Source organism: Cupressus sempervirens, chromosome 3 (genome assembly GCF_028749045.1).
Source record: "Cupressus sempervirens isolate cs-2001-9-10 chromosome 3, ASM2874904v1, whole genome shotgun sequence".
Taxonomy (NCBI): Eukaryota; Viridiplantae; Streptophyta; class Pinopsida; order Cupressales; family Cupressaceae; genus Cupressus; species Cupressus sempervirens.
In genome coordinates, this window is record NC_143120.1 from 138,915,368 (window position 1) to 138,940,114 (window position 24,747).

Consider the following 24,747-nt stretch of genomic DNA (forward strand, 5'->3'; position numbering starts at 1 on the left):
CTATCGTGAGCTTATGATGTTATGCAAGGCACCTGTATCCAAGAGACATATGATACGTTGTCCTCTAACAATTCCCTTCAAACGAAAGGGGTGTCCCGTGGGATCGCTAGAAAGTGATGCTATGATGGGAGGCTATCCCTGGGTGCCTTCTAGTGCAGGAGCACGTCTGCGACAAGAAGTTTGGTGGTGACAGGAAGACAACCTGCAATGTGACTAAAATGTAGGGCACAAAGCAAATATCAAAAAGTTTTGAGTTTAAAATCTAAAATTTGAAATGTTTGTGTGTGTGAGTTTAGAGTTTTATGTTTTAAAATAAATGTCATTTTTTTTGTGGTAGAAATGTTTTGGTGGCATTCTTATAAGCCTACCCAACATTATTCACTTAGGACTTAGTATGAGTTTATTTTAATTTATTTTGGGTGAGTTAAACGTTTCTAATTTTTGAAAATGTTTATGGAAAAATCAAAAAGAAGAAAATGATGAATATTCCTAAAGCATCATGTGTAGGCATTCAAAATGTAACCGCCACAAGAAAGCTATGATGGCTTTTTGGGAGTTACATTAGAAGGTTTTTTCAAAAAGAGAAAGAGTAAACTCTTTCACTTCATCATGCATTGGAAATGCTATCCTATCAATAAGACCTAAACTTCTTGATTCCTTCCATGTTTCAAATTTTAGATTTTAAACTCAAAACTTTTTGATATTTGCTTTGTGCCCTGCATTTTAGTCACATTGCAGGTTGTCTTCTTGTCGCCACCAAACTTCCTGTCGCAGACGTGCTCCTGCACCATACTCCCAAATTTCAAAAGTTTTCAAGTCCCTTGAAAACACCTACAAAACAAAGCATTAGAAAAACATATGGATCCCTTCATCGTGACTTTTGGTTTGTACTTTTCCTCCATTAGAAAACTTGGCCTTTCTTGAATTTGTATCATTTGAATTTTCTCTTTCTCCTTCATCTTTACCTTTAGTTTGTTTTCCATTGGTAAGATAAAAATTATTTGCTGCTCACTATGCATCCACTTCATCATATTTTGAATTTGTATGGCTGCTACATACACTTGTAACTTCATCACATTCTGAATTTTTATTATTGCTGCATACACTTGAATTTTTATTCTAAATTTTATGTCCTGAAAATAATTTGTTGCCCTATCATAAGCATATTCAGCCTCATCTTCTTTGTCCATAACATCATCTTATACCTCTTCTTTGGAAACTTCTTCATGCTGAGTCTCCATACTACCACCATTCCTTTGCCATTCTCCCATGATGGCTATAAACTCTTCCCATAAATCAGATTCTTCTTCAGAACTTGCTGCTACACAATCTTTATCTCCATCCTCATGCCATTGCTCTTGACATTTCACTACACCATGCATTTTGAAGGCTTCATTATTTTCCTCCAAACTCTCTTTCATAGGAGTACCTTTCAGCATTGTACTCATCTCTATTTTCAAAAGACACATTACTGTTCCAACCATAACTTTATCACACTCAAATCCCATAGGACTTTCCTCTTTATTCTTCTCATCAACATTTACTTGCTGCAATTTATCTTCTTTCTGCTCTTCATGTCCTTTCCCTTCCAAAGGACAACTTACATCTATCATTGTTGAGATTTCTGTACCAACTTCACATACATCTGTACTCTTTATGGCTGCCTTCTTTGTAGTTTCATTTGCCTCTACCAAAACTTCTTTCACTTCCTCTTTCACTTTATCATGCATTGGAAATGCTATCCTATCAATAAGACCTAAACTTCTTGATTCTTTCCATGTTTCATCATCCTTCAATGGAAGCAAAACCATCTTCTTCCCATCTTTGTTGACAGTATATGTGTTCTCTCTACAATCATATATGGTTGACCTGTCATATTGCCATGCTCTTCCCAAAATCAAGTGACAATCTTTTAAAGGTATAATATCACATTCAATGGTATCAAAATATGGTCCAATATTAAAAGAAACATATGATTTTTCAAACACATCAATCCACTGTTCATTCCCTAACCCATATGCTCTGTAAGGTAAATCATGAGGTACTCTTGGAAGATTTAGTTTCTCAACCATTTCTACTGAGATTATATTTTCAAAAGAACCACTGTCAACTATAACTTTGCATACCTTATTTTTGCACTTACACTTTGTTCGGAATATAGAATGTCTTTGGCTATAGCTTTGTCTTTCTACTTCATCTTCTTCCATTATGATGCAGAGCTACACTCTGGAAACCTTTCGTAGATATACTCAACTCGAAGGGTTGCTTCAAAGGCTCACACTCATCAATCTAGAAACCTTCACAATTTGCACATTGTATTTTGCTACAGTGACATAATCTGCTACATGAACATAAAATGCTTCAGCAACATAGGACACTTAAACAAAACAAATCTTTTTCCAACCAAAAAATCAGTCTTGTTCTTTCACTCATTGACTTCAAGTAGTGGTAATTGTGTCTTCACAGTGACAGGAATTTTGTCGAACACTTATCCCCTCAACTAAAGAAAACTAACCATACTTTAACCATGACCAAAACAAATTGTCCAACTCAATGCTGCTGATTTTAGAGCTAGGGATTTATTTACAAATATTAAAATTGAATTTCTTTCAACCACATTCCTTCCTGACACCATGAAAATCAAGAAAGAAAAGACTTTCCAAACTGCTGCCTTCCTGTAGCAACAGTGACAGTAAATAGGACAGTTTTTAGAAACGGATTTGTTTGACCCCTCAAATCACGAGATAAATTTTTCTGGAAAGAATGAAAGTTGTTCAAAACATAATGAACTATCCTCTCACCAATTTTTGGGTCTCTGTGAAACCATACGTGACTGCTATAAATTTTTCTTTGGACTGTAAATCTAAAATCTGAACAGACCAGCTTCACAGAATTGTGCATAACTTGCTCATTTCTAAATGAAAATGAACCAAACTTGAACCAGATGAGAGTATATTCAATAATATTTTGAAAAATATATCAAGCATAACAAGAAAATACTTCATGAAAAAATAAGGAAAAGATTTCCACCACACTGCCCGAAATCAGGAAGCTTCAGATTTAAGGAATGTTGACATGCATGCAATAGTTTCAACTTCAGATATTTCTCTTTCAAATGATAGTGATTTACTTCCTTTGATTCATCCAAGTGATTTAATAACAAATCAATCCAAAAATCCTTTGGATCCCTTCTCCTTCAGCATTCATAAACAAATATGTGATTTGATTCTTTCCTCCATGGAACCCCATATAACTTCAAAATCAAATACCAAATTACCTTTCCCTACCCAGATCTTTTTCTGGGCTCTGATACCAAAAATGATGCAGAGGAATTTTAGAACCTTTAGAAAATCAAATACATGACTTCAGGCTTTCCTTTTCATGAATTCAAATCTGCATTACAACTGGGTTTTTTTGTAACAGGAAAACTCAAGAACTTCATTCTATTCACTTTCTCCCAAAAAAAATCTCTCTCCAAAATCCTCCCTTACAATATGCACTCTTTCTCTTTTTGAAAAAACCTTCTAATGTAACTCCCAAAAAGCCATCATAGCTTTCTTGTGGCGGTTACATTTTGAATGCCTACACATGATGCTTTAGGAATATTCATCATTTTCTTCTTTTTGATTTTTCCATAAACATTTTCAAAAATTAGAAACCTTTAACTCACCCAAAATAAATTAAAATAAACTCATATTAGAAGGTTTTTTCAAAAAGAGAAAGAGTGCATATTGTAAGGGAGGATTTTGGAGAGAGATTTTTTTTGGGAGAAAGTGAATAGAATGAAGTTCTTGAGTTTTCTTGTTACAGGAAAACCTAGTTGTAATGCAGATTTGAATGGGCAACATCTTCATGTGTTGACCCTCATTTCATTAAATTTCTATGCATTTGCTGAAATTTGCATTCATGCATGTCAAGCTTGAAGTCATGTATTTGATTTTCTAAAGGTTCTAAAATCCCTCTGCATCACCTTCCTTCTTTCTCTCTCTAGGGGGTCGATCCTCATTCTCTTCCTCATCACTGTCATCAACATGGGTGCCCTCCTGCTGCTCATCCTCCTCCTCTGAGAGTACCTCTACATAATGTATCTTGCCTTTGCCAAGGCATCTATGATCCGGTGTCCATGGCTCTCTGCAAGTGAAGCATAGCTTCTTTCTCGTGAGTTCATTTCGTGTCTCAATGTCCATCTTGGGAGGTGTAGCCTTATGCTGGTTTTTGTTCTTTTGGAATGAAGTGGACCCCTTATACGTTTTCTTAGGAGGCTGTAATATTGAAGAGGGTGACTCTAGATCACGTGCGATCTTAATAGCATCATCCAGAGTGTTTGGTTTAAGTACCTTAACCAAACCTCTATATCTATCCTGTAAACCCTTGACGAACAACATTACCTTACGCTGTTCTGACATATTTGGAACCATCACCAAGATCCACTGAAACTCGTCAATGAAATCATCTAGAGATCCACCCCGTCGTAACTGTGCCAAATCCTTGTAATAGACCTCTATATCCTTCCTATCAAAGCGAGTAATTAGCTTAGAGTTGAAAGTCTCATAGGACGTAATGAGACAATGATCTTGGGTAACCAACCCGCGATGCCACCAATCATATGCCGCTCCCTCTAAATGTATTGTAGCAAATATGCTGGCTTCTGTCTCTGACATAGGTTAAGTGTTAGGTAAGTGTTTAACTTGTGAATCCAAGCTCTCACAGATGTCTTACTGCTGCCATGAAATGTAGGGAGAGATAGTTTGTTCATAGCATGCTTTAAGTCCCTGTTTGGTGCTCTAGGTCTCCTGTCCTGTTGCTATCTTTATATCTCCCGTTTCTGATTTAAGTATTGAATAATGGACATATTTTGTTTAACTGGGTCAGGAAACAAATCCCATTCATCATACATCACCATAATGTTTTCTGATAGTAAGTTTGGTGCTGCTGGTGGTGCTACCTCTTCCTCTGTATTAAAAATGGGCATTAAAGGCCTGTTTGTGTTTCGTGTGGGGGTCCTAACAGCTTGGAGTGATCCTGCCACACTACCACCTCCACTGTGATGACTTAGGGCTGGCCTGCGAGGCGGAGCTAACTGCTGCATAGTGCCTGCAAGCTGCTAAAGCACATTAGCAATGTTGTTCTGTCCATCTCTGATGGCCCACAATGCTTCCCTTCTCGGTACGGTTCAGTTTCATTATGAGCCATTTGAATGTTGTTTGCATGTTCTGCCTGTTCAATCTTATTAACCTGTTTAGCCTGTTCAACCTGTTCACCTGTTCCAAAAATTAACTCTTCATCCATTGAATAACTATCCTCAATGTCAATCTGCTTTGAAGACTTTGCTTGTTCTGGTTGGAGGTGACTAAATTTATAAGGTTTCTTCCTCATACCTCGCTGTCATTTTTCCTATTTATTCCAACCTGTTATGTAGTAAATTTTCCACAAGATGGCAGGACCTATGGCCTTGATACCACTGTAATGATCTCTATTTGAATTAATCAGATAATGTATACCATGGCTAGTAGAAATTTTGTCAAATGGTTGTCACGCAAACCAATCCTTTAAACAAATGTTAATATTGTATCATTACTATATTGTTTCATTGAAATTAATGCTATGAAATGAATATGTCAACCAATGTTACCGAAAACTCAAGTAAACACATAATCAGAAACTTGAACACATAAAATGGTGCTAAAGTTTTCATTCATGACATTAGGCCAACGATTCTATATTGGTAACAAAATTCTTGTTCCTTATATAGATTAACAAATGTGCAAACCAAAAATGCAGAAGGAACAAAATGTCGTCTGTAAATATTGTGTAGCCGACAGGTTGTTGTCGTCGGTAAAGACTGTGTAGCCGACAGGTTCATGTTGTCGGTAAAGATTTTGCCGTGGCTTCAAACTGTTTCCTTCCTGCGGCTGAACACTGTTCTCCCGCGGATAGCCTTGTACTTCTACAGTTGGTTTTCCTTCCCTGCAAGGTGGCTTCCGCGGCTTAATCTCTTCCTTCCGCAGATGGTGTGGCGGGCCGGCATTCATATTATCTCTATGGACTTGTCTTCTTTTTCCGTGGCCAGTTCGGCGGATCGGTTCTCTGCGGCTAAACTGCTATCTCTGCGATGTCCTTCCCGCGGATGTTTCAGTCTTCCCATGGATATCGCGGATGAAATCCTTGCTGAGCCTTTTTTCGCATAGTGAACATCTTTCCCTGCGGGCTATCTTGTTTTTCCGCGGACAGGTGGCTGAAGCGTAAGCTTTGTCCTCGTGGATGCTCTTATTCTCTCCGCGGTTTGGACCTCTTCTTCCCGCGTGCACCATTTTCTCTCATTTCTCCCGCAGACAGGATGCTTGGTACCAAGGACGTTCTGTTGTGCACTTGTTTCCCACAGTGTGGGTTTCAGAAGTTATCCGATTGGTGGATGAGTAAATTAAAAAAAAAGACGACAGATTGAAACAGTTCAGAATGAGTAACGCATGATGCCGAGGGGAAGGGAAAGACATAAACAGGTGGAAAATGCAAGCAGTTGGAAGAAAATCATGAAAATAGTGTGTTCCATGTAGTTTTGCGTGGAGTTTGAAGTTCTAATTTGGTCTTGGCGGCGAGGGGCGCTGCCCCTCGACCTCGCCCTGTATTGCGACAGGGAGTGTGCCTGGGGCGCTGCCCCCTAGACCACCAGTTGCTGCGGTTATTAGTCGTGGGAAGTGTGACCAGTTGATGAAACCTGGAGTTGCTGCAGGCATGGAGTGTCTATGTACCAGAGGCACTTGGAGTAGGTGTTGGATGTGAAGCTATCTTAGTTGATGCGTAGAGAGCTCGGGAAGAGCTGATCATCCAGTTGAAGGCAGTATGGCAACACTTGGCTCAGTGTACCCAAGAGTTGGAAGCAGAGAAAGCGACACCAGTGGCTATCCGAGTCAGCTTGATTAAGGAGACAGTATTGTGTTAGCAGAGGCTACAAATGCATTGTGGTTTGGAGACTAGTTTGGTGCAGGCAAGGGACAAATGTGAAAGTGATGTGACAGAAACAGATCTATCTTGTTGTAGTAGCCAGTTAATGTATTTTGTTTGTTAATTTGTCTTGGATATTTTGTAATTGTCGTTCGGAAATGACTTTTTCTTTTGGGGGGATGATGTCGTCTGTAAATATTGTGTAACCGACAGGGTGTTGTCGTCGGTAAAGACTGTGTAGCCGACGGGTTCATGTTGTCGGTAAAGATTTTGTAGCCGATAGGTAGATTAGGATTATTATGTAGCCGACAAACCCCTTCGGGAAGGTTCGGTGGGAAGTATTTATACCGCGTCTGGGATCATTGTAAATCATTTGATTGGATCTTATCTTATCATCAGTTATGTAATCTCTTGGCATATGTGAATAAAGGAGTACTGCTATTGCTATTCTTGTTCATTGTGTGCATTAATCTGTTTACTCTATGTGGTAAACACAAAATAATGACAGACCCATGATAATTGATGTGAACTGGTATGGAGGTTTGATTGTGCAATGAGAACATGTCCGGTCTTCACCTCCAAACACTCAACCAGGTTTCTGTCTACTGTGGTGTCCCCTGCATTAGGCCGGTTGTACTTGATTCTCCTTCGTAACCTCCATATTTTATGCGACTGCAGTCTTGCTAATGCTATGACCTATGAATGGAAAAGTCGGCTACCTCAATACTAGTGCAATCTTGTGAGTCAGTGCTCTGCTTTAGATGACTGGCAATCACGTTATCCTTGCAACTTATTCCTATTAATATCCCTAACCTACCTGGCTGGAATGGAGTTACTTTGCCATTGCTCCTATGCCAAAATGAGAATGTTGGCCAACATTGTCTACTGTTAACACCCGGTTCTGTCAAATCTCCTGAATGTGCCTGGTACCCTATAATGCCAAAATCTACTACTTGCCGTGGAGTTCCAACAGTTTGAAAATCAATGCATCAATTCAACTCTTATCTCTGAATATGCAACGTGAGTACTAGGTTTGTGTCTAGCCTCATCACTTTCCTTAAGGGGTTTCATCCTTAGGAAAAATCCAGTCACATTTAAGCAACCTTTTAGATTTGTAAAAATATCATATATTCGTGGTGACAATCCCAATGCAAATGCTTTCTTTTGTAACCTCGAAGTGTGGAGAGATACAAACATCTTAGCAATGTGGGATAAAAGACTATTTCGTCTTTTAGTCACTTAAAGTCATTTTGTCATAAAGTGACTTTAAACAATAAAGTACTTTATATTTCAACTCAATAAAATAAAGTGACTTTAACCTTAGACTTTCCCATTAAAATCTCCTCAATTGAAACCAAAACTCCTGTTACTGGCTGGCATCCTAAATCACATGCCGTTAGCCTATCCGGATGGAAAGATAGACCAACTAGGCGCCATAATAGCTAGCGGGGAGAAGGGGACATTACATTTTTTTACTTTAGACTATCAGTCTAGCATCACCATTCCATGTTAGGATGCCATTTTGTGCCCAAATTGCATTTAAATCAATCAAATATATATAGACTCATCTTGTTTCTTTTGTGTACTCATTTATTGACTCATTGAAAGAATCTTATTAAATTTTGCAAAAAAAAAAGGCATTTCTAATTAAATTTAAGCATATTTTTAGGTTAATGCTATCAGATTTACACAATCCATATCTAAGTGTAATCTTTCTTCTAGGTTTGACTGTGTAACCAATTTTGTAAGAACTCAGTGTTTCAGATCACACTACATGATCATCATTAGGATGTAAGAGAGAAAGGAAGTCAATGTACTGTGATCCGACTCTTTGATGCTTAAAAATTGTTTAGACAATTAAACCTAGAAGGGAGATTACACATATTTTTAGGTTGCCGAGTTTTGCTGAGTATTTTTTTGGGGCCTTGGCGAGCTTTTGGTTTTGTGGAATTTTCCAACTATGTTTCTTTTCATCATGTATGACTTAGGGAAGATCTCATGATTCCAGACTTTAGAACATAGGTAAAATTTATGCTTGAAGTCATAGTTTGCAGACTCAGATTTGTAGAGTACTTAGGAGGCCCAAAACTTTCAACTTGACAAATACTCAGCTGTTTAGAAAGCACTATAAAATAAGATCCCTCAAAGAAACATACTTTTGCACTATAAAATAAGATCCCTCAAAGAAACATACTTATTTTTGTAAAAATGGCAAAAACATGTAAAAATCACATTTAATCAGCATTTTACGCCCACTGACATTTTTCCACACATTGTTTTGCATTTATAAAAATGCGAGAACTTGTCAACCAGAAAAAAAGAGTTCTCAGCAACTTGGAGAGCACTTGCAGAGTACACAAACTATACTTGAAGTGGCTCTTTATGGCAGTCTATTTCATTATAGTCATTCAATTGCAGAAGCTAGAATTCTTAACTAAGTTTAATAGAATAAATACAACCATTAAGCTGGTCTACACCCTTGTTCAGACAGCATTGCTACACCAAACAGAGAGTTCTCGGTAAACACAGATGTTCAGCCAGTGCTGCAATTTTTGCTGATTATCTCCTTGAGAATGTCAAATCGAAGTCAATGTTGCAGCTGAAACATTGTTAAGCACTTGGTAGAATCATATATGATACAGGCAGCTGCACTAATGCTAAAGGTACAATTTGATTATGATTCCTTTTCTGTGCTCAAAATCTCCAGTGGTCATTGGAGAGAATGTTTGCATTGATGTGAGTATGACACTCAATTACTATATCTATATGGAAATGAAAGAAAAAGTAGTGTTATCATGATACTGATCTCACTAGTCAGCATAATTGGTGTGACAATTGCATTCATGGTTGCCAAGTAAGCCAAGAGGGGATTTTGGGTTATTTCTATTTTGAAAAATTGGAATACTTTTGACAATTGACATTTTTATAGTTACTAGATGTTGTGAACTTCATTTGAGAATATTGACGTCATCAACCTCTTATTGATCTAATTTGTACTCCATGTTCAGTATCAGGTCTCAGGATTTCTTCTTGTACTTGGTTACATAGTTGATTGTCTACTTTCAAAGTGAAGTCATACTTGAGGCCATTGAAAACTCAAAATAATTACCTTCCAACTAGGAATTGATTACAGAGTTTATTTGGACATTCTTATGAGAGATCTGAGATAATTAAGACCTTGCAATGCAGAACCGGAAGGAAAGCAGTTACATAGTTGATTGTCTACTTTCAAAGTGAACTTGAAGTCACACTTGAGGGAATTGACAACTCAAAATAATTACCTTCTAACTAGGAATTGATTACAGAGTTTTTTTGGACATTCTTATGAGAGATCTGAGATAATTAAGACCTTGTAATACAGAACCCAAAGGAAATCCATCCAGCCCAATAATGCTCTATCAATTAAACCAAAGATACTGACAAATCTAGGCATCTAAGCATACATTAACTAATTGTCATTTGTAATTCAAAAATGAGGAAACAGGCATGACGTTGGAAATTAAAGCATTTTAAACTTTAACAGTTCAGAGTTCGTTTACAAACCAGTAGAGAAAAAATGACTTTGATTAGACCGTTAGACAATGATTGAAAAACTCTTGAGGATGGAATCATCTCTATGTATAGATTATACACTTGCCATGAGTTTTTCCCTTGATAAACTAACATTTAGATAAATGAATTTCAAATGTTTAAATAAATTGACATGTTCAGAAAGCTTGCCTCTTTCTCCATTAGTTAGATTCAGATATTTGCATGAAATCTTAGTGGGCATGTAATGCCATACTGATGTTTAAAATATCAACTAGTTTGAGCATAAGTGCAGGTAAAGCTCTGTATGCATTTTAATGTTTTTTGTTTCTTATTGGAAACAGTTTCTTTCAAACTATATGACCTCAAGCAACAAGGATTTATCGAGAGGCAAGAGGTATGGATATCACTTCCAGTAGCTATCCAATTAGTAAAAGACAAATTTATGCTAAATACAATGGTGAGAAATGAATCATCACCCATTCAGAAAGAAAGAATATATTAATATCCACAAATGACAAAAAATATACCATTGGGACTGAAATGTACAGCAGGTGCGAGGTACAATAGAAGAGGACTAGGACCATAAAAGAAATCCTAGACAAAAATCAAATGGAAACAGGGGCTAGTAAAAAAAGGACATACCCTTAATCAATTGTAATAATGAACAAGGAGGGGGAAATCCAATTAAGTAATGAATAGAAGAAGACCATCAAGGGGAGCACCCAAAATCCTCAAGTGCCAATCCTTTTGGAGGCACATTTTTTGGACTTTGAATGTTGTGCCAAATTCACATTTCCAGATATTTTTATTTATTTAAGAATGATTACATAATCGCATTAGCCAGACCTACCATGCTAGTTTTGTCATGGTTAAGATGAAACATTGTTGAATACTTTTGATGCTTGAGCAATATCATAGTATTTAAAAGTAGCCAACCTTTACCAAAGTGATGGGCTTACTTGTTAAATATATTATAGATTAATAAGAAATGTGAATTATTATTGGTTTAATATTGGCACATTGGTGGTTTACCATAGAAACCAAAGTAGGAGCTTTTTTTATTTTGTTTAGTATTTACTCTTGTTTGCCCCTGTAGATTGTTTTATAGATAGCCAATTTATGTCAGAGGTAAAATTGTGTATTAGCCAATGGGTCCCTTTAGGAAGGTTCTTTTTATGTAGCTGACGGACCCCTTCTGGAAGGTTCTTCGGAAAGTATTAATACACTCTCTTGGGTCATTGTAAATCATCTTATCGTCTGTATGTAATGTCTTTGGCATATGTGAATAATACAAGGAGTTCTGCTATTGTTATCTATTGCCTGTATGCATTACTTTTTTCACTCAATACGGTAAACATTTGGCGCCTTTGCCCGATGGACCTGGTACGCAAGCAGACGGATGAAGACTAACGCTGAATCAGCTGAAGGAAAAGGATGAAATATGCACCGCGCAGGAAAACTTAATTTTGGCACAGCAGGTTGAATGTAGACAAAGGTTTCAACAAATTACTGACGGACACCGTAGCACAGAAGAATTGTTGGAAGAGACTTGACGGCGGGTGGTATTGGTGGAAGAAGCAAGGGAGGAGTTTCTAAACCTGCATATGCCGAGGGAAGAGAATCCGGACGGAAGGCGATTGATTCGCACGACTTGGAGTGCCGAGGGAGCACGAGTGTGGAGTGAACTCTTCATCCGAGATATACTTTCGGAATGGACAGCTTTAGTTGACAAAAACCCTTCTTCACCAAATAGCATGACTGTCAGGAGCAGTGCAGGTGTGCAAAACAGCACAGGTGTACAGAACAGCGCGGGTGTGCAGAACAGTGCGGGAGTCCAAAACAGTGCGGGAGTGCAAAACAACGCAGTTACACAACAAAGCCCCCAACTTTGAATAGTAATGGCAGGACCAAAGGAAAAGTTGCCGAAATTTGATGGTGATGGAGCAGCCAATCCCATCCGACATTGTAAAACTTGCGAAACGATTTAGAGGGCGAATGGCATAACGGATACAAACGAATGGGTCCGACAGTTTTCGGCTACCCTACGGGGTGTTGCAATTGATTGGTTCGTTGATGTAGATCCCTAGAACTTAACCACTTTGGATAATCTTAAGGAGTTTATTGCCGAGTTTCAATTGCTCCGCGACGACAACGAAATCGTAGCTGAGATATACAACACAAAACAGGGGAAGCATGAAATAGTTCGAGTCTACACCAGGAAGCTGAAGGACTTGATCAATAAAATGGAGAATAAGTCGGCTGATGGGTTGCAGAAAAGATGGTTCATTGAAGGTCTACACTCGAAGTTGCGAAAGAAGAGAAGATGAAGATCGTGCCGCCATCTTCATACATTGAAGCGTACAATCAGGCAATGACCCTGGAAAGTGAGCAGAAGACGAAGAAGAAGAGTAGTTCGTTTGATTCAGATGACGACGCATCTTCACACAAGGAGAGCAGTGATGACGAAAAGGACAGCAAGAAGGTCTGCGCGCTTCAAAAGGACATGATTCAGATGATGAAAGAGTTCAAAAACATGCAGAAGGAGACCAAGGGAAATGAGCTATGGTGCACCGAGTGCAAGAAAGAAGGCCATATGAAGGGATTCTGTCCGAAAGATCAATTTTGTGAGATTTGCCAGATCATGGGACATTTGATAAAGGAATGCCTTTCAATCTGAAAACAAAAGGACCTCAGCAAGTGTTCCTCACACATGAGGCGTTTGCGTCAGGAGGGAGCAGGAACACCAGTACGGAGGGTGCCATGTCGGGAGGGTATAGAAACAATTGGTGAGGACAAAACAACAGCAGCAGCGGCAACAACAATAATGGCGGGAGGACTCGAATTCAGTACGATGTGAACGGATGACCGATCTTTCAATGCCGCGCATGCAGTTTGTGGGGCCACTTTGCCTGAGACTGTACAACAGCAAGCGGACCAAAATTATTATGCAGATGGTGTGGACCCGGTGATCACAAAGATGCCAAGTGTGCAAAGTCGGGAGTAAATTTGATCACCATTGGGACAGATGAAGAGGAGGTTTTGGCCATCACACGGAAGCATGCGAAGGTGTACCCTGACCCGACGGAAGAAAAGAAGAGACTGGAGGAAGTGCGGGTAGAAATCCAAAAAGCAACGCAGGTAGAGAAGACACACCTGAAGGACAATATTGGTACCTCCGCACAAAATTGCGCAGAACAGAACATTGTACGACAAATACTACAAACTGAGGTACCCGTCAGGATAAATGATATGTTGCTCACTATGCCTCAACTCCGTACGGTACTCACGAATATAGCTCCAACTATTAAGCTACCACCAGAGCAAGGAAGGGAGAAAGAAGGTGGCGCAAGTGCAGAAGATCCAATGCTGTTAGCCCTCTCATTCAGACGCTATCTAGCAGTTGTTGAAATGGGAATTCTCGGCACTATGTTGACGGACATGATTGTGGACAGAGGGTCCGAGGTCAATGTGTTACCAGAGGATACCTGGAAAAGGTTGGGACAGCCGACATTATGGCCACCTACATTTCAGTTGCTAACGGCCGATCAACATGGAATCAAACCATTGGGAGTCTTGATAGCACAATTGGTGACGATTGGAACCCAACCATTCCTCTTGGATTTCGTCATGATCCCGCTGAAGCGGAAAGGATACGATGCCATTCTGGGCCGGGGGTGGCTGATACAAGCCAAGGTTAAACACGATTGGAAGAAAAATACTTTATCACTTGAAAGCAAAGGCCGGAAATACGTCATTGATCTACACACTCAAATGGTCGCGGAAGAAGCTCTGTCATCAGATTCCGAAGAAGAAGAGGATGAATGGAGGCAGCGTATGGAACAAGATCAGGAGGGAGTCCTACTATTGGAGGGAGATGACGATTTGGATTCAGTGAACGGTCTTTACTACTGGTAGATAGAGGACTATGAACTGTTTCAGAGTTGCAACGTATTGATGATAGAGGAAGGACACAGCCATGACGGATTTCCAAGAGAATTCACGGAGGTAAAAGAGGGAAATGCGCCGCTCGATGAAACACCCGCCCATGCATTCACCGAAGGAGAGCCCATCAAATATAATGAAGCCATGCTGCAGACTATGAATTTGGGAGACGAAGCCGAACCACGCAACATACTGGTGGGAGATAACTGGGATCTAGTATTGAAGGCAGCGGCATTCAAGATATTCTTGGAATATAAGGATGTGTTTGCATGGACATACAAGGACTTGAAAGGAGTACTGCCAGAGTTGTGTGTGCACCGCATCCCATTGATCGAAGGAGCAGTACCTGTACAGAAGCGGCCCTACAAGATGAACAAGAACTATGTGGCATGGGTTACGGAGGAAATCAATCGGATGTTGGAGGCTGGCATTATCTTCAAGGTGTAGACCAGTGAATGGGTGTCGCCCATAGTAATCTCACTGAAGGACACCACCCAGATCTTGATATGCGTCAATTTCAGATGCCTGAATGTAGTCACCATTAAGGATCCGTTTCCGATTCCATTCACGGATAACATCTTGGAGGAGGTAGTGGGACACGAGATCTACTCGTTCATGGATGGATTTTTCGGATACAATCAGATTTCAATCACTGAGGAGGACAAATTGAAGACGACATTTGTCGTAGAAGATGGAGTATACGCATATAACTAGATGCCATTCGGCCAGTGCAATGCGCCTGCTACATTCCAATGGATCATACTGCACATCTTTGACAAGATGTCTGTCGGAAACTTCAAGGTATTTCTGGATGATTGGTCGGTATTCAGTGCCGAGGACAAACATCTGGCAGGACTGGGCGAATGTATGGAGAGATGCCGACGTGCGTGCCTAGCCCTGAACCCAAAGAAGTGCAGGTTTATGGTTCCGCAGGGAAGGTTGCTCGGACACAGTCTGTAAGGAGGGATTGAAGACCGATCCGGATAAGGTGAGTCATATTGGAGATGCAGCTGTCCACCAATGTAATGGAGGTAAAATCTTTCCTCGAACATATAGGCTATTATAGACGGTTCATCAAATTTTTTGCCAAGATAGCATACTCGTTGGATAGGTTAACGTTCAAAGGAGAATCGTTCAGATGGGAGAAGGAACAGGATGACGCATTTGAAGGGCTCAAAGTACGATTGGCTACGACACCCATCTTGGCGTATCCAGATTGGAGCAAAGAGTTTCATGTTCATGTTGACACGTCCAACTATGCAATTGGAGCAACCTTGGCGTAGACAGGTACCCATGGGCTAGATCACCTGATCTACTTTGCCAGTCGACTGCTATCAAAATCCAAACAAAATTACAGTACGACTGAACGGGAAGCTTCGGGGATGGTCTATGCTGTACAAAAATTTCATCATTACTTGCTGGCGACACCGTTCGTCTTCTATGTTGACCATCAGGCTTTGCTGTATATGGTCAATAAACCTATCATTCAAGGAAGGATCAGCCACTAGTTACTTTAGTTGCAGGAGTTTACCTTCAAGATCATTGTATGGCCGGGGAAGAAACATGTAAGTGCAGATCATCTGTCACGCCTCAAAACATGAGAGCCAGTACACAGTGTGAATGATGACTTTCCTGATGCACAGCTATTCCAGATTGTTGTACTGCCAAAGTGGTACACGAGCATTGAAGAGTACTTGTCGATGGGACAATTTTTGAGTAGCATGCCACCAAATGAAAGACGGAAGTTGGTGTTACAGAGCCGAACGTTTCAACTGATTAATGGGCTGTTATATAAAATAGGACCCGATCAGATCCTAAGGCAATGCGTCCTAGAGGAAGAGATCCTAAGGGTACTGAAGGAAGCATAGGCGGGTCTAGCAGGAGGACACATGGGACCTGATACCACGGCTTGGAAGATATTGCTGGTAGGACTGTGGTGGCCAACAGTGTACAATGACGCACGGGAATGGGTCTTCGGGTGTGACACTTGCGAACGGGCTGGGAAGCCACTCAAGAGAGACTTCATGCCACTGTACCCATCCCACGATCAGGAACTTTTTGAAAGATGGGGGCTGGATTTCATCGGACCTCTGAAGGTGAGCAGAACCAGGAGATGTCGATACATCGTTGTAGCGACAAAGTACCTGACCAAATGGGTGGAGGCACGTGCACTACCAGATAACTTGGCGGTAAGCACAACAAAATTTATTTATGAGCAAATTATTACCAGGTACAATATTCCGTTGCAGTTAACGAGTGATAGAGGTGGACATTTTGTAAACCATGTTATCCGACTGCTCACCACTGAGTTTAAGATTTATCATTCATTATCGAGTCCGTACTACCTAAGAGCAAACGGACAAGCAGAGGCTAACAACAAAATCTTGGTGTCCATTATCTACAAATCTTGTGCAGTTGAAGGTGAAGATTGGGAAGAAAAATTACCCTCTGCTCTTTGGGCTTACCGCACGGTGTATAAGGTGACGACGGGGTACACACCATTTCAGTTGATGTTCAGACAGGAAGCAGTGGTACCCGCGGAATTCAGGATACCGAGTTTGAGGATAGCACTCGATAATAAGTTAGGCGACATGGAAAGTTTAAGGGAGCGGCTGTATAAATTGAATAAGCTTGAGGAAAAGCGATTGTTGGCGCAGTAGGTGACAGAGGTAACATGGAACAGGCGTAAGGCGTGACACGACAAACACCTGAAACTGAACAAATTTCAACCAGGTTAGTGGGTGTTGAAGTATGATGGCAGGAACGAAGTCAAACCAAGGAAATTCAAAGTTAGGTGGGTCAGATCATACCAGATCCGGGAGGTAGGGGACAACGGGGCGATAAAATTGTGGACTTTGGATGGACAAGAAGTGCCTCAGGTAGTGAACGGCTTGAAGTTGAAGATATACTATGCTAGGAAGACTCCCTCGTCGCAAAATGAAGTCCGAACGACTCCTTTGTCGTTGCAGAATGACGAAGTTCGGATGGGAAATTGAACCTGCTGTATTTCAAAAAAAAAGGAAAAAAAAGAAAAAAAAAAGGTAAGTCACAAAGTTACCGTACGGCTTTTTAAAGCCTATTCACCGTACGTCTTTTAAGATCATTAACTGTATGGGTTTCGAAGTTCAATTGCAAATTGGCGTAAGGAAATTGCAAGGCGGGATGCAGTGTGCGGATTGAAGGTCAATGTATGGATTTTTGAAGACATTGATTTTGAGAACCTGCACTGTACGGATATTGAGCTTTTGGAGATTAGCGTACAGATTTGGCTTCTGTTTCCACCGTACGGATTTTGTAAAACACTACTTTTTTGCCACCGTACAGATTTGTTGAATAGAAGTTACTGGACAGATTTTCAGCACAGAGTTTGATATATGGACTTCCTAGTCTTTTCTGTATGAATTTTTACGCGAACTGGAAGATGCATCTTCAGCAACTTGTGGTCTCCTGAAGAACACCGTACGGAGTTCCAGTCTAACGGATTTCATGAATAAAAGTTGTTGTGCGGAGGTTCTAAGGTTTTGTGGAATGGACTTCAAAGATTGACAAGCTTCTGATGGCAAAGGCCTGTCCAGATCTGCTCTCTCCTAGTGTATGGACTTGATAATTGCTTTGGGGCGTATGGCTTTTGGCAACATCTTGGCGTACGGATTTTAAGATTTTCATTATATGCACTAAGGGGATATTGATGCCGTATGATTTCCATTGATTATCAGGTTGCCTTTGTCATTGAATCACTATCCATTGCCGTATGGGTTCCAAGCTGCATTTTGGCGTATGGATTTGAAGATTTCACCGTACGATATCTGGAAGGTCATGATAGCTGAGTGGATTTCAAATGTTAGCTACCTGTGTGCTTTAGTTTTAAGGTTGCCAGATTCAGCTCTCTAGAAGGGGTACGGATTTAGATATTGGGTGTGAATTCTGAAAGATATTGCAAGAATTAAGAGCTAGGTGTATGGATTTCAACCACAGTTTGGTGTACGGATTCTACTGATTTCAAGAGAGCAGCACTATACGAAATTGGAGAGTTTCATTGCTCGACGTTGCCGTATGGATCCGTACATTTGCAGGAAGGAAAGAATTGTTGAAAAAGAACAATAACTAACCTAACCATATATGGAGTCTACAGGAAAACGAAAGTGGAAAAAGCAACTGGAAGAATCTGAGAAGGGCATGAACATGTCGAGTGCAGGAAATCAGAATGTGGCACTAGCACCAGCAAGCAGAAGCATAAGCCTTCGACACCTACAACAGCTGAAATCATACCACAAACTATACAATTTGAAGGGTTGAGTGGAATGGACTGCAGAAAGTGGTGGCAAGAAACCCTTGATACTCATCCAGTAAAAGCAAGCATCAAAAGGGCACAGGTGGAATGGGCAATTCGGATGCCTGTTTTTTGCATTCGAGATTACGAAGGTTTCTTGCGCACCATGATCGAGGCCTATGGTAGAGCTTCTCGGAGGAGCACATTTGAGTACTTGGACAAAGACCTGGTGGTTTCATTCAAGGCAACTGATTTTACATGAGTCTTTGGCATACTAGGGCCGTAGGGCAAGAAGGTTCAACCTAAGAAAATTTCTAAGGAGGTAAAGCTATTTTTGATTAGACTGGTATGTGGAGATATGATTGAAGCAGAGCAGGAGGCATTGGATGAGACATCGAAGGGAAGGGGTTTAAAGAAAATAGACATTCAGGAGGGACCATGGCGATGCCTGATGGACTTGGTCAAAAGCAGGCTTACGGGATCATCTAGGGCATCTGATATCTCATTTTTGCAGGTGTCTATGATGAATGGAATAATGAACGGAAAGGTGTACGATTGGGCGTCTGTGCTGGCTGAGCGTATGCATGAGTTTATGACTCTCCAACATAAGACATTCTATATGCCACACTATGCCATTGTTCTCTTACTCGATGCGGCAGCATGGATGATTCCAGAAGACGAGTTGGAGGCAAAACTTGGACCACTTGCTCCCTGGGAAACTCCTATCATGCGGTGGAAACACTTGCATTCAGCCACTGGGCAGAAAGGTGTTGCAGGACAGAAGAGGCCTCGGATGGACACATGAGGTGATACAGACAGCAGCCGTCAGGAGACATCTTCTAAGGAGAATAGTGTGGGGGACGAAGAAGGGGAAGAAGATGATGAATAGGTTCATATTGGCACAGCTACCCCCTTGTTGTTTCCGTGCACTTCACTGCCTGCTACTCCTTGTTTGGTGCCATCAGGTCTGCACATGACTCACATTCCAAGGTGTGGACAAACAAGGTGGCCGATATTGATGACTGGTGCACCCCAGCAGGCAGTTATAGTAGCAGCACCATGGTAGCACAGGGTAAGGCCTTCTCCTGTCCGGCCGGGAGTTGGGTTTGCACGGGCAATAGCACCAGTCAGCCGAGAGACTTTGCCAGCTCCTGCTGAAGCACTTCCGGTAGCAACAATCGTGGCACCTGCCGTAGCACAGCTAGCAGTAAGAGTTGCCATAGCACAGCCAGCAGTGGAAGTTGTCGTGGCACCGCTAGCAGGAGTTGAGGTACCTACAGTGGAGAGCGTACCAAATGGAGGAGAGGAGATGGCCATGGAGGTACCTGACCTCCCCGTACCAGAGATAGCTGAGAGACAATATGCGGGGTGTACATTTGGATGTCGTAGGATCTGATGCAGTGGTGACAGTGGATGTAGCACTTTGGCATCACCTGAGCGTGATAGGGAGAGTTGAGTTCGGGAGGTCAGTACTTTTTTGAGCACCCGATTCTACTATGCTCTGACTTCCCAGATGGCCTATTTGCAGACTCCTACGTGAGATGATATTCCGGAGATAGACACTCAGGCATGGATAACAGAGCTAGCTCAGGACATTGGACCGTCGCACAGTACTGTAGAGCGTATGGCAAACGCCATAGAGATGGCTATGGGTGGGCAAGAACATCCATTAGCATGGGAGACAGGAATGAAGGAGGCATTTCTTGCCGACTTCGTAGCTCTATTATCTTGGGCTTGCCAGGTGTTGGATTTGACGGAGACTCAGGCATTGGATTCGGTTGTGAAGGAGCTGGAGGGAGTCATCTCATTTATGCGACTAGGATGCCCACTTGCCTTCACGATGTGTTTTGAGGAGCAGGGATGGCCGGATGTAGAGATTGATGAGATGCGTCAGGACTGGGCCACCACAACAGATTTTGGTATGGACAGCCGGGTTGAGGTTCTGCTCCAGGAGATAGTGAAGTTGCACAGGGAGGCGTACTACACTCTTCAGAGGAGTCAGGCGGATCAGGTTGCAACTGAGAGAGCTCGGGAGAAGTCAATTGCCAGGTTAGCTTCAGAGAGGGCAGCCTAGGAATCTGAGAGGGCGGCCTGGCAATCCGAAAAGGAAGCCCTGTTAGTCAAGCAAAGTCAGTTGGCAGCAGAGGAGCAGTTGGTAGCAGAGAAAGAGCAGTTGGCAGTAGAGAAGGAGCAGGCAGTAACGCAAAAGGAGAAAGAGATGGGAGAAGTTGGAGTGATGATGCAGTCAGTGCTAGAGCTTTAGATGGAAGCAGAGGCCGAGTTGAAGGTTTGGAAGGAGCAGGTCTACAAGCTTCGGGTTGAGCTGAGCGATCTTAGAGCATGGACTCGTCCCCCTGCCTAGTATCTTGATTCTGGTTGATGTCCTTAGTTGTACAATTTTGTTGTATTGTCATCCGGAGACGACTGTTCTTTTTTGGGGGGATGGATGTCGTAGGTAAAATTGTGTATTAGCCGACGGGGCCCTTCGGGAAGGTTCTTTTTATGTAGCCGACGGACCCCTTCGGGAAGGTTCTTCGGAAAGTATTAATACACCCTCTTGGGTCATTGTAAATCATCTTATAATCTGTATGTAACATCTTTGGCATATGCGAATAATACAAGGAGTTCTGCTGTTGTTATCTATTGCTTGTATGCATTAATTTCTTCACCTAGTACGGTAAACAATTTGGGTTACCAATCAAAGACTATTTAATAGGTATAATTAGAATGGAATAGTTCTGCTTGTTTTGTGTCTTTATTTCTGTGAAAAAACATTTCCTCTTATTTGATATAACAGCAGATCCATTTGTTTTTAGCTATAGCTTTTCAGGACTTGTGAGTGTTTAGAAGACGTTGGGAATTTAAGGTAGGTTTATTTAATGTTTAATTATTGTTTATAAATTATTACTGTATAGAAAAAGGGAAAAACAACAGCTTGTAGTTTTGGCCCTGTAATGTGGAGGAATATGATACACAGTCAGTGTGAGAGAATAACACTCTTAGGAAATATTTAAACAAAAGAGTCCTTGGGTGGCTTTGACAAAAAAAATGAATATTTGTAATAAATTATTGGCAACCTTAGTTCTTTTATTTTATTTTTGCCAAATATATATCATCACGTACATAACAGAGTTCCACTGCTGTCGTAAACTGATGCAACTATTCAATGTTCATACAACTGAAATTACAAGATGCTGATGAATAATCATTCCAAAGGCTGCTCTTACATGATATAAATATAAAAATGAAACATCCACATGAAATGCCTTGAAAATAGAGATGAAAATGAGTGTTGCAGGGCTGGAATGTTATAGGAACAGTTGCAGGCTCACTGTTAATGATTTTCAGATTATAGAAGCCAGAAAAACACATTAAAACCCCTCTCAATCAGCATGAAACACCTCCTGCCCCCCACCCTAGCGATAGCAATCGGCAACACATACACCCAGCACTACAAAATAGTCCTAGAATGCAAGGAAGCAAGCAGCTACAGGTCTGAAACATCAAGTTCAAACCTTTTGAAACCTCCAAAAATTCACTTGATGCAACTGCATATGTTTGCCTCCAAATGACACCAAACAGCTTGACATAGAATCAGCCATACCAAACAGTCTTTAAATGTCAAGGAAAGTCAGTTTGCAAGTCTGTTATTGTTAAGATTTGCCCAGAAAATAAAGATAAACAGCAATAAGAAAGAAAACAAAGGTAGAAAATACACGAGACATTTATCCCGGGAAAACCCTTCCAATTGAAGGGAAAAACCCAGCCACACCACAAGGAAAAACCCAGCAACACCACAAAAATACCACTTTTATTGATTATAAAAGATGTTTAAGTACAATGCTTTTTTGCCTGATCCAGTACATCATAACACTAAGCAATCACATAAATAGATTGAAATGAGACTCCTCATAATACACCTGAAGGTCTCTTCAATTTCCAAATAGAAAACTCTTCACATTTCTATACGCATGACACATGTCTCTACATATTATCTTGAATATTATCATAAATGTCTTCTTCAGCTGAATATGACCATAACAGTCATATTTCTATTTCATAAAATCAGATATAAATATTTTTATCGCATTTACAATCTTCAATACTCCTCTTAGCAAGAGAGATAATTAGAATGGTAGACACACGTAGCTGCAATCAAAGATGTCAATGATAAATTCTCATAAAAACATGTTATCTCAGCATAACATGATTTACCTTAGTTACTTCATAAGCTTATAAAATTAAAGTCGTGGAGTCACATATGACTTCCACCATGCCTATTCACAGAGGGTTGTCCAAGGGTGTTCACCTCAAACTTCTCCCAAAGAAGAATGCATTTCCACCATGCCTCATCGTAGAGGGTGGATCCAAAGGCTTTCACCTAAACTTCTCCCAGAGAAGAATGCATTTTCACCATGCCTCAATGCAAAGGGTAGATCCAGGGGCTTTCACCTTAAACTTCTCCCAGAGAAGAATGCGTTTCCACCACACCTTAGGTTAGAGGGTGGATCCATCATATCTACTTGCAGAGGGTGGAAAAAGGGATTTCACCTTGAACTTTTCTCTCAGAGAAGAACTCATTAAAAAAGGATTTCGACTTGAACTTCTTCGTCACAGAGAAGAATTGATTAACATGTATCAGAATGGTTGAGAATTTCTCAATAGAGATGACCTCTTAGAAAGGACAAGTTTTGATCATCACAATAAGATAGCTGATGTAACCTCCCTCTAAAGCTAAACATCTCCTTTTGAATCATTATAACAATATCCTCATCTTATTGCTTCTTGTTGCACCCTGCAACCAAGAGAGATAAAATCAACCTACCATGGAGAGATATTTACAAATCAATGCTAAAAACAACTACTCTATATAGCCAATAATCATAGGATACTTATCTCTTTCACATAGATGAGCCACAACTTCATTGGTGGCTAGACACTTCTAACTCAGAATAGACCCAGGCATAACACTAAGTCCTCTCCTCAAAAAGGAATGATGGGCTCCAAGAAAACCATATTGTCTGGGTGTCATCTAGACTACGACCAAGATTTCTGTCTTGGGTTTTCTTTTTGTAAAAATCACGTGCTCACTTCTGCGAAGTTTTAGTTGGCCAATGGAATATATTCCTTTTTTTTGAGCTTTTTTCAGATTATAAATAGAATGCAAGGAAGCACTATGAATAAAGAACAACTCCAGAATTACTTTGAATTTATTGATGATGTAAAGACAAGATTTTGATCAATTACATAATCCAAATTTTCCAAGATTTTTAATTGACAAAGAAACCTAATTGTTGTAGACCACCGCAGGTATTGCCGATTTGAGGAAGGTGTCCAGAATGCATTAATTGTGGCTCCAACATACAATGTCAGCCAACTCTAGCTTTTAATGCAATTCCCATGCACAAACGTTCAATGCCAAAGTATCAGTTTCGGCTCCAATTAATTTTGCCAGGCAGATTGATTGACGTCTGATGTCAATCCTATTTCAAGAACTGTTCATGTTAATTGTAGGGTGTGGTTTTTGCTGGCTAACTCTCCTTACAGTGAAAGCTAACTCCAACACGAAGCCCTCGAATGCAATTCGCATCCCAAGATTAATAGCGTAGGTCTAGTATGATCACACAAGCCTTAATAATGCCCTCACTGCCAAACCGTGATCAAGATTACTCAAGAACTAACTGCGGGTCGAAATAGTTATACCGTCCCACCTTCAAATGTAGATTTGATGGAATTACTTTACCAATTGGTGCCTGGAAATCTAAATTGCTGACCTCCAAATATTTAATTGACTTCAAGCAATGTACAGGTTGTGATTCCAAAGCAATTCACAGGGTAGCATTAGATTCAAAATAATTCTCTCCACCAATTTCTTCAACTTCGTTCAGTGATAAAGAACAATCTCCTAGACACAGTCAATAGAGCAGGAGAAAGGAAAATTGTTTACTTCAACACAATTTGTAGAACGAATTCACAAGGAATTCTTAGAAATATCAAGCCCTTAGCCAGATGCTTAAGAATAATATAATATTCAAGATTATTCTTCTCCTTAGATACAGAAG

General features: G+C 40.6%; 1 protein-coding gene across 4 annotated transcripts in view; it reads left to right on the top strand.

Moving 5' to 3' along the window:
* The window catches only part of LOC149565143 (calcineurin B-like protein 3), a 197,452-nt gene that overhangs the window by 122,003 nt on the left and 50,702 nt on the right, over positions 1-24,747 (top strand). For all 4 annotated transcript variants that reach the window (XM_089818694.1, XM_089818692.1, XM_089818693.1 and 1 more), the window contains one exon: positions 10,815-10,867. In XM_089818694.1, the coding sequence (XP_089674820.1) occupies positions 10,815-10,867 (53 nt within the window). The remainder of the gene's footprint in view (positions 1-10,814; positions 10,868-24,747) is intronic.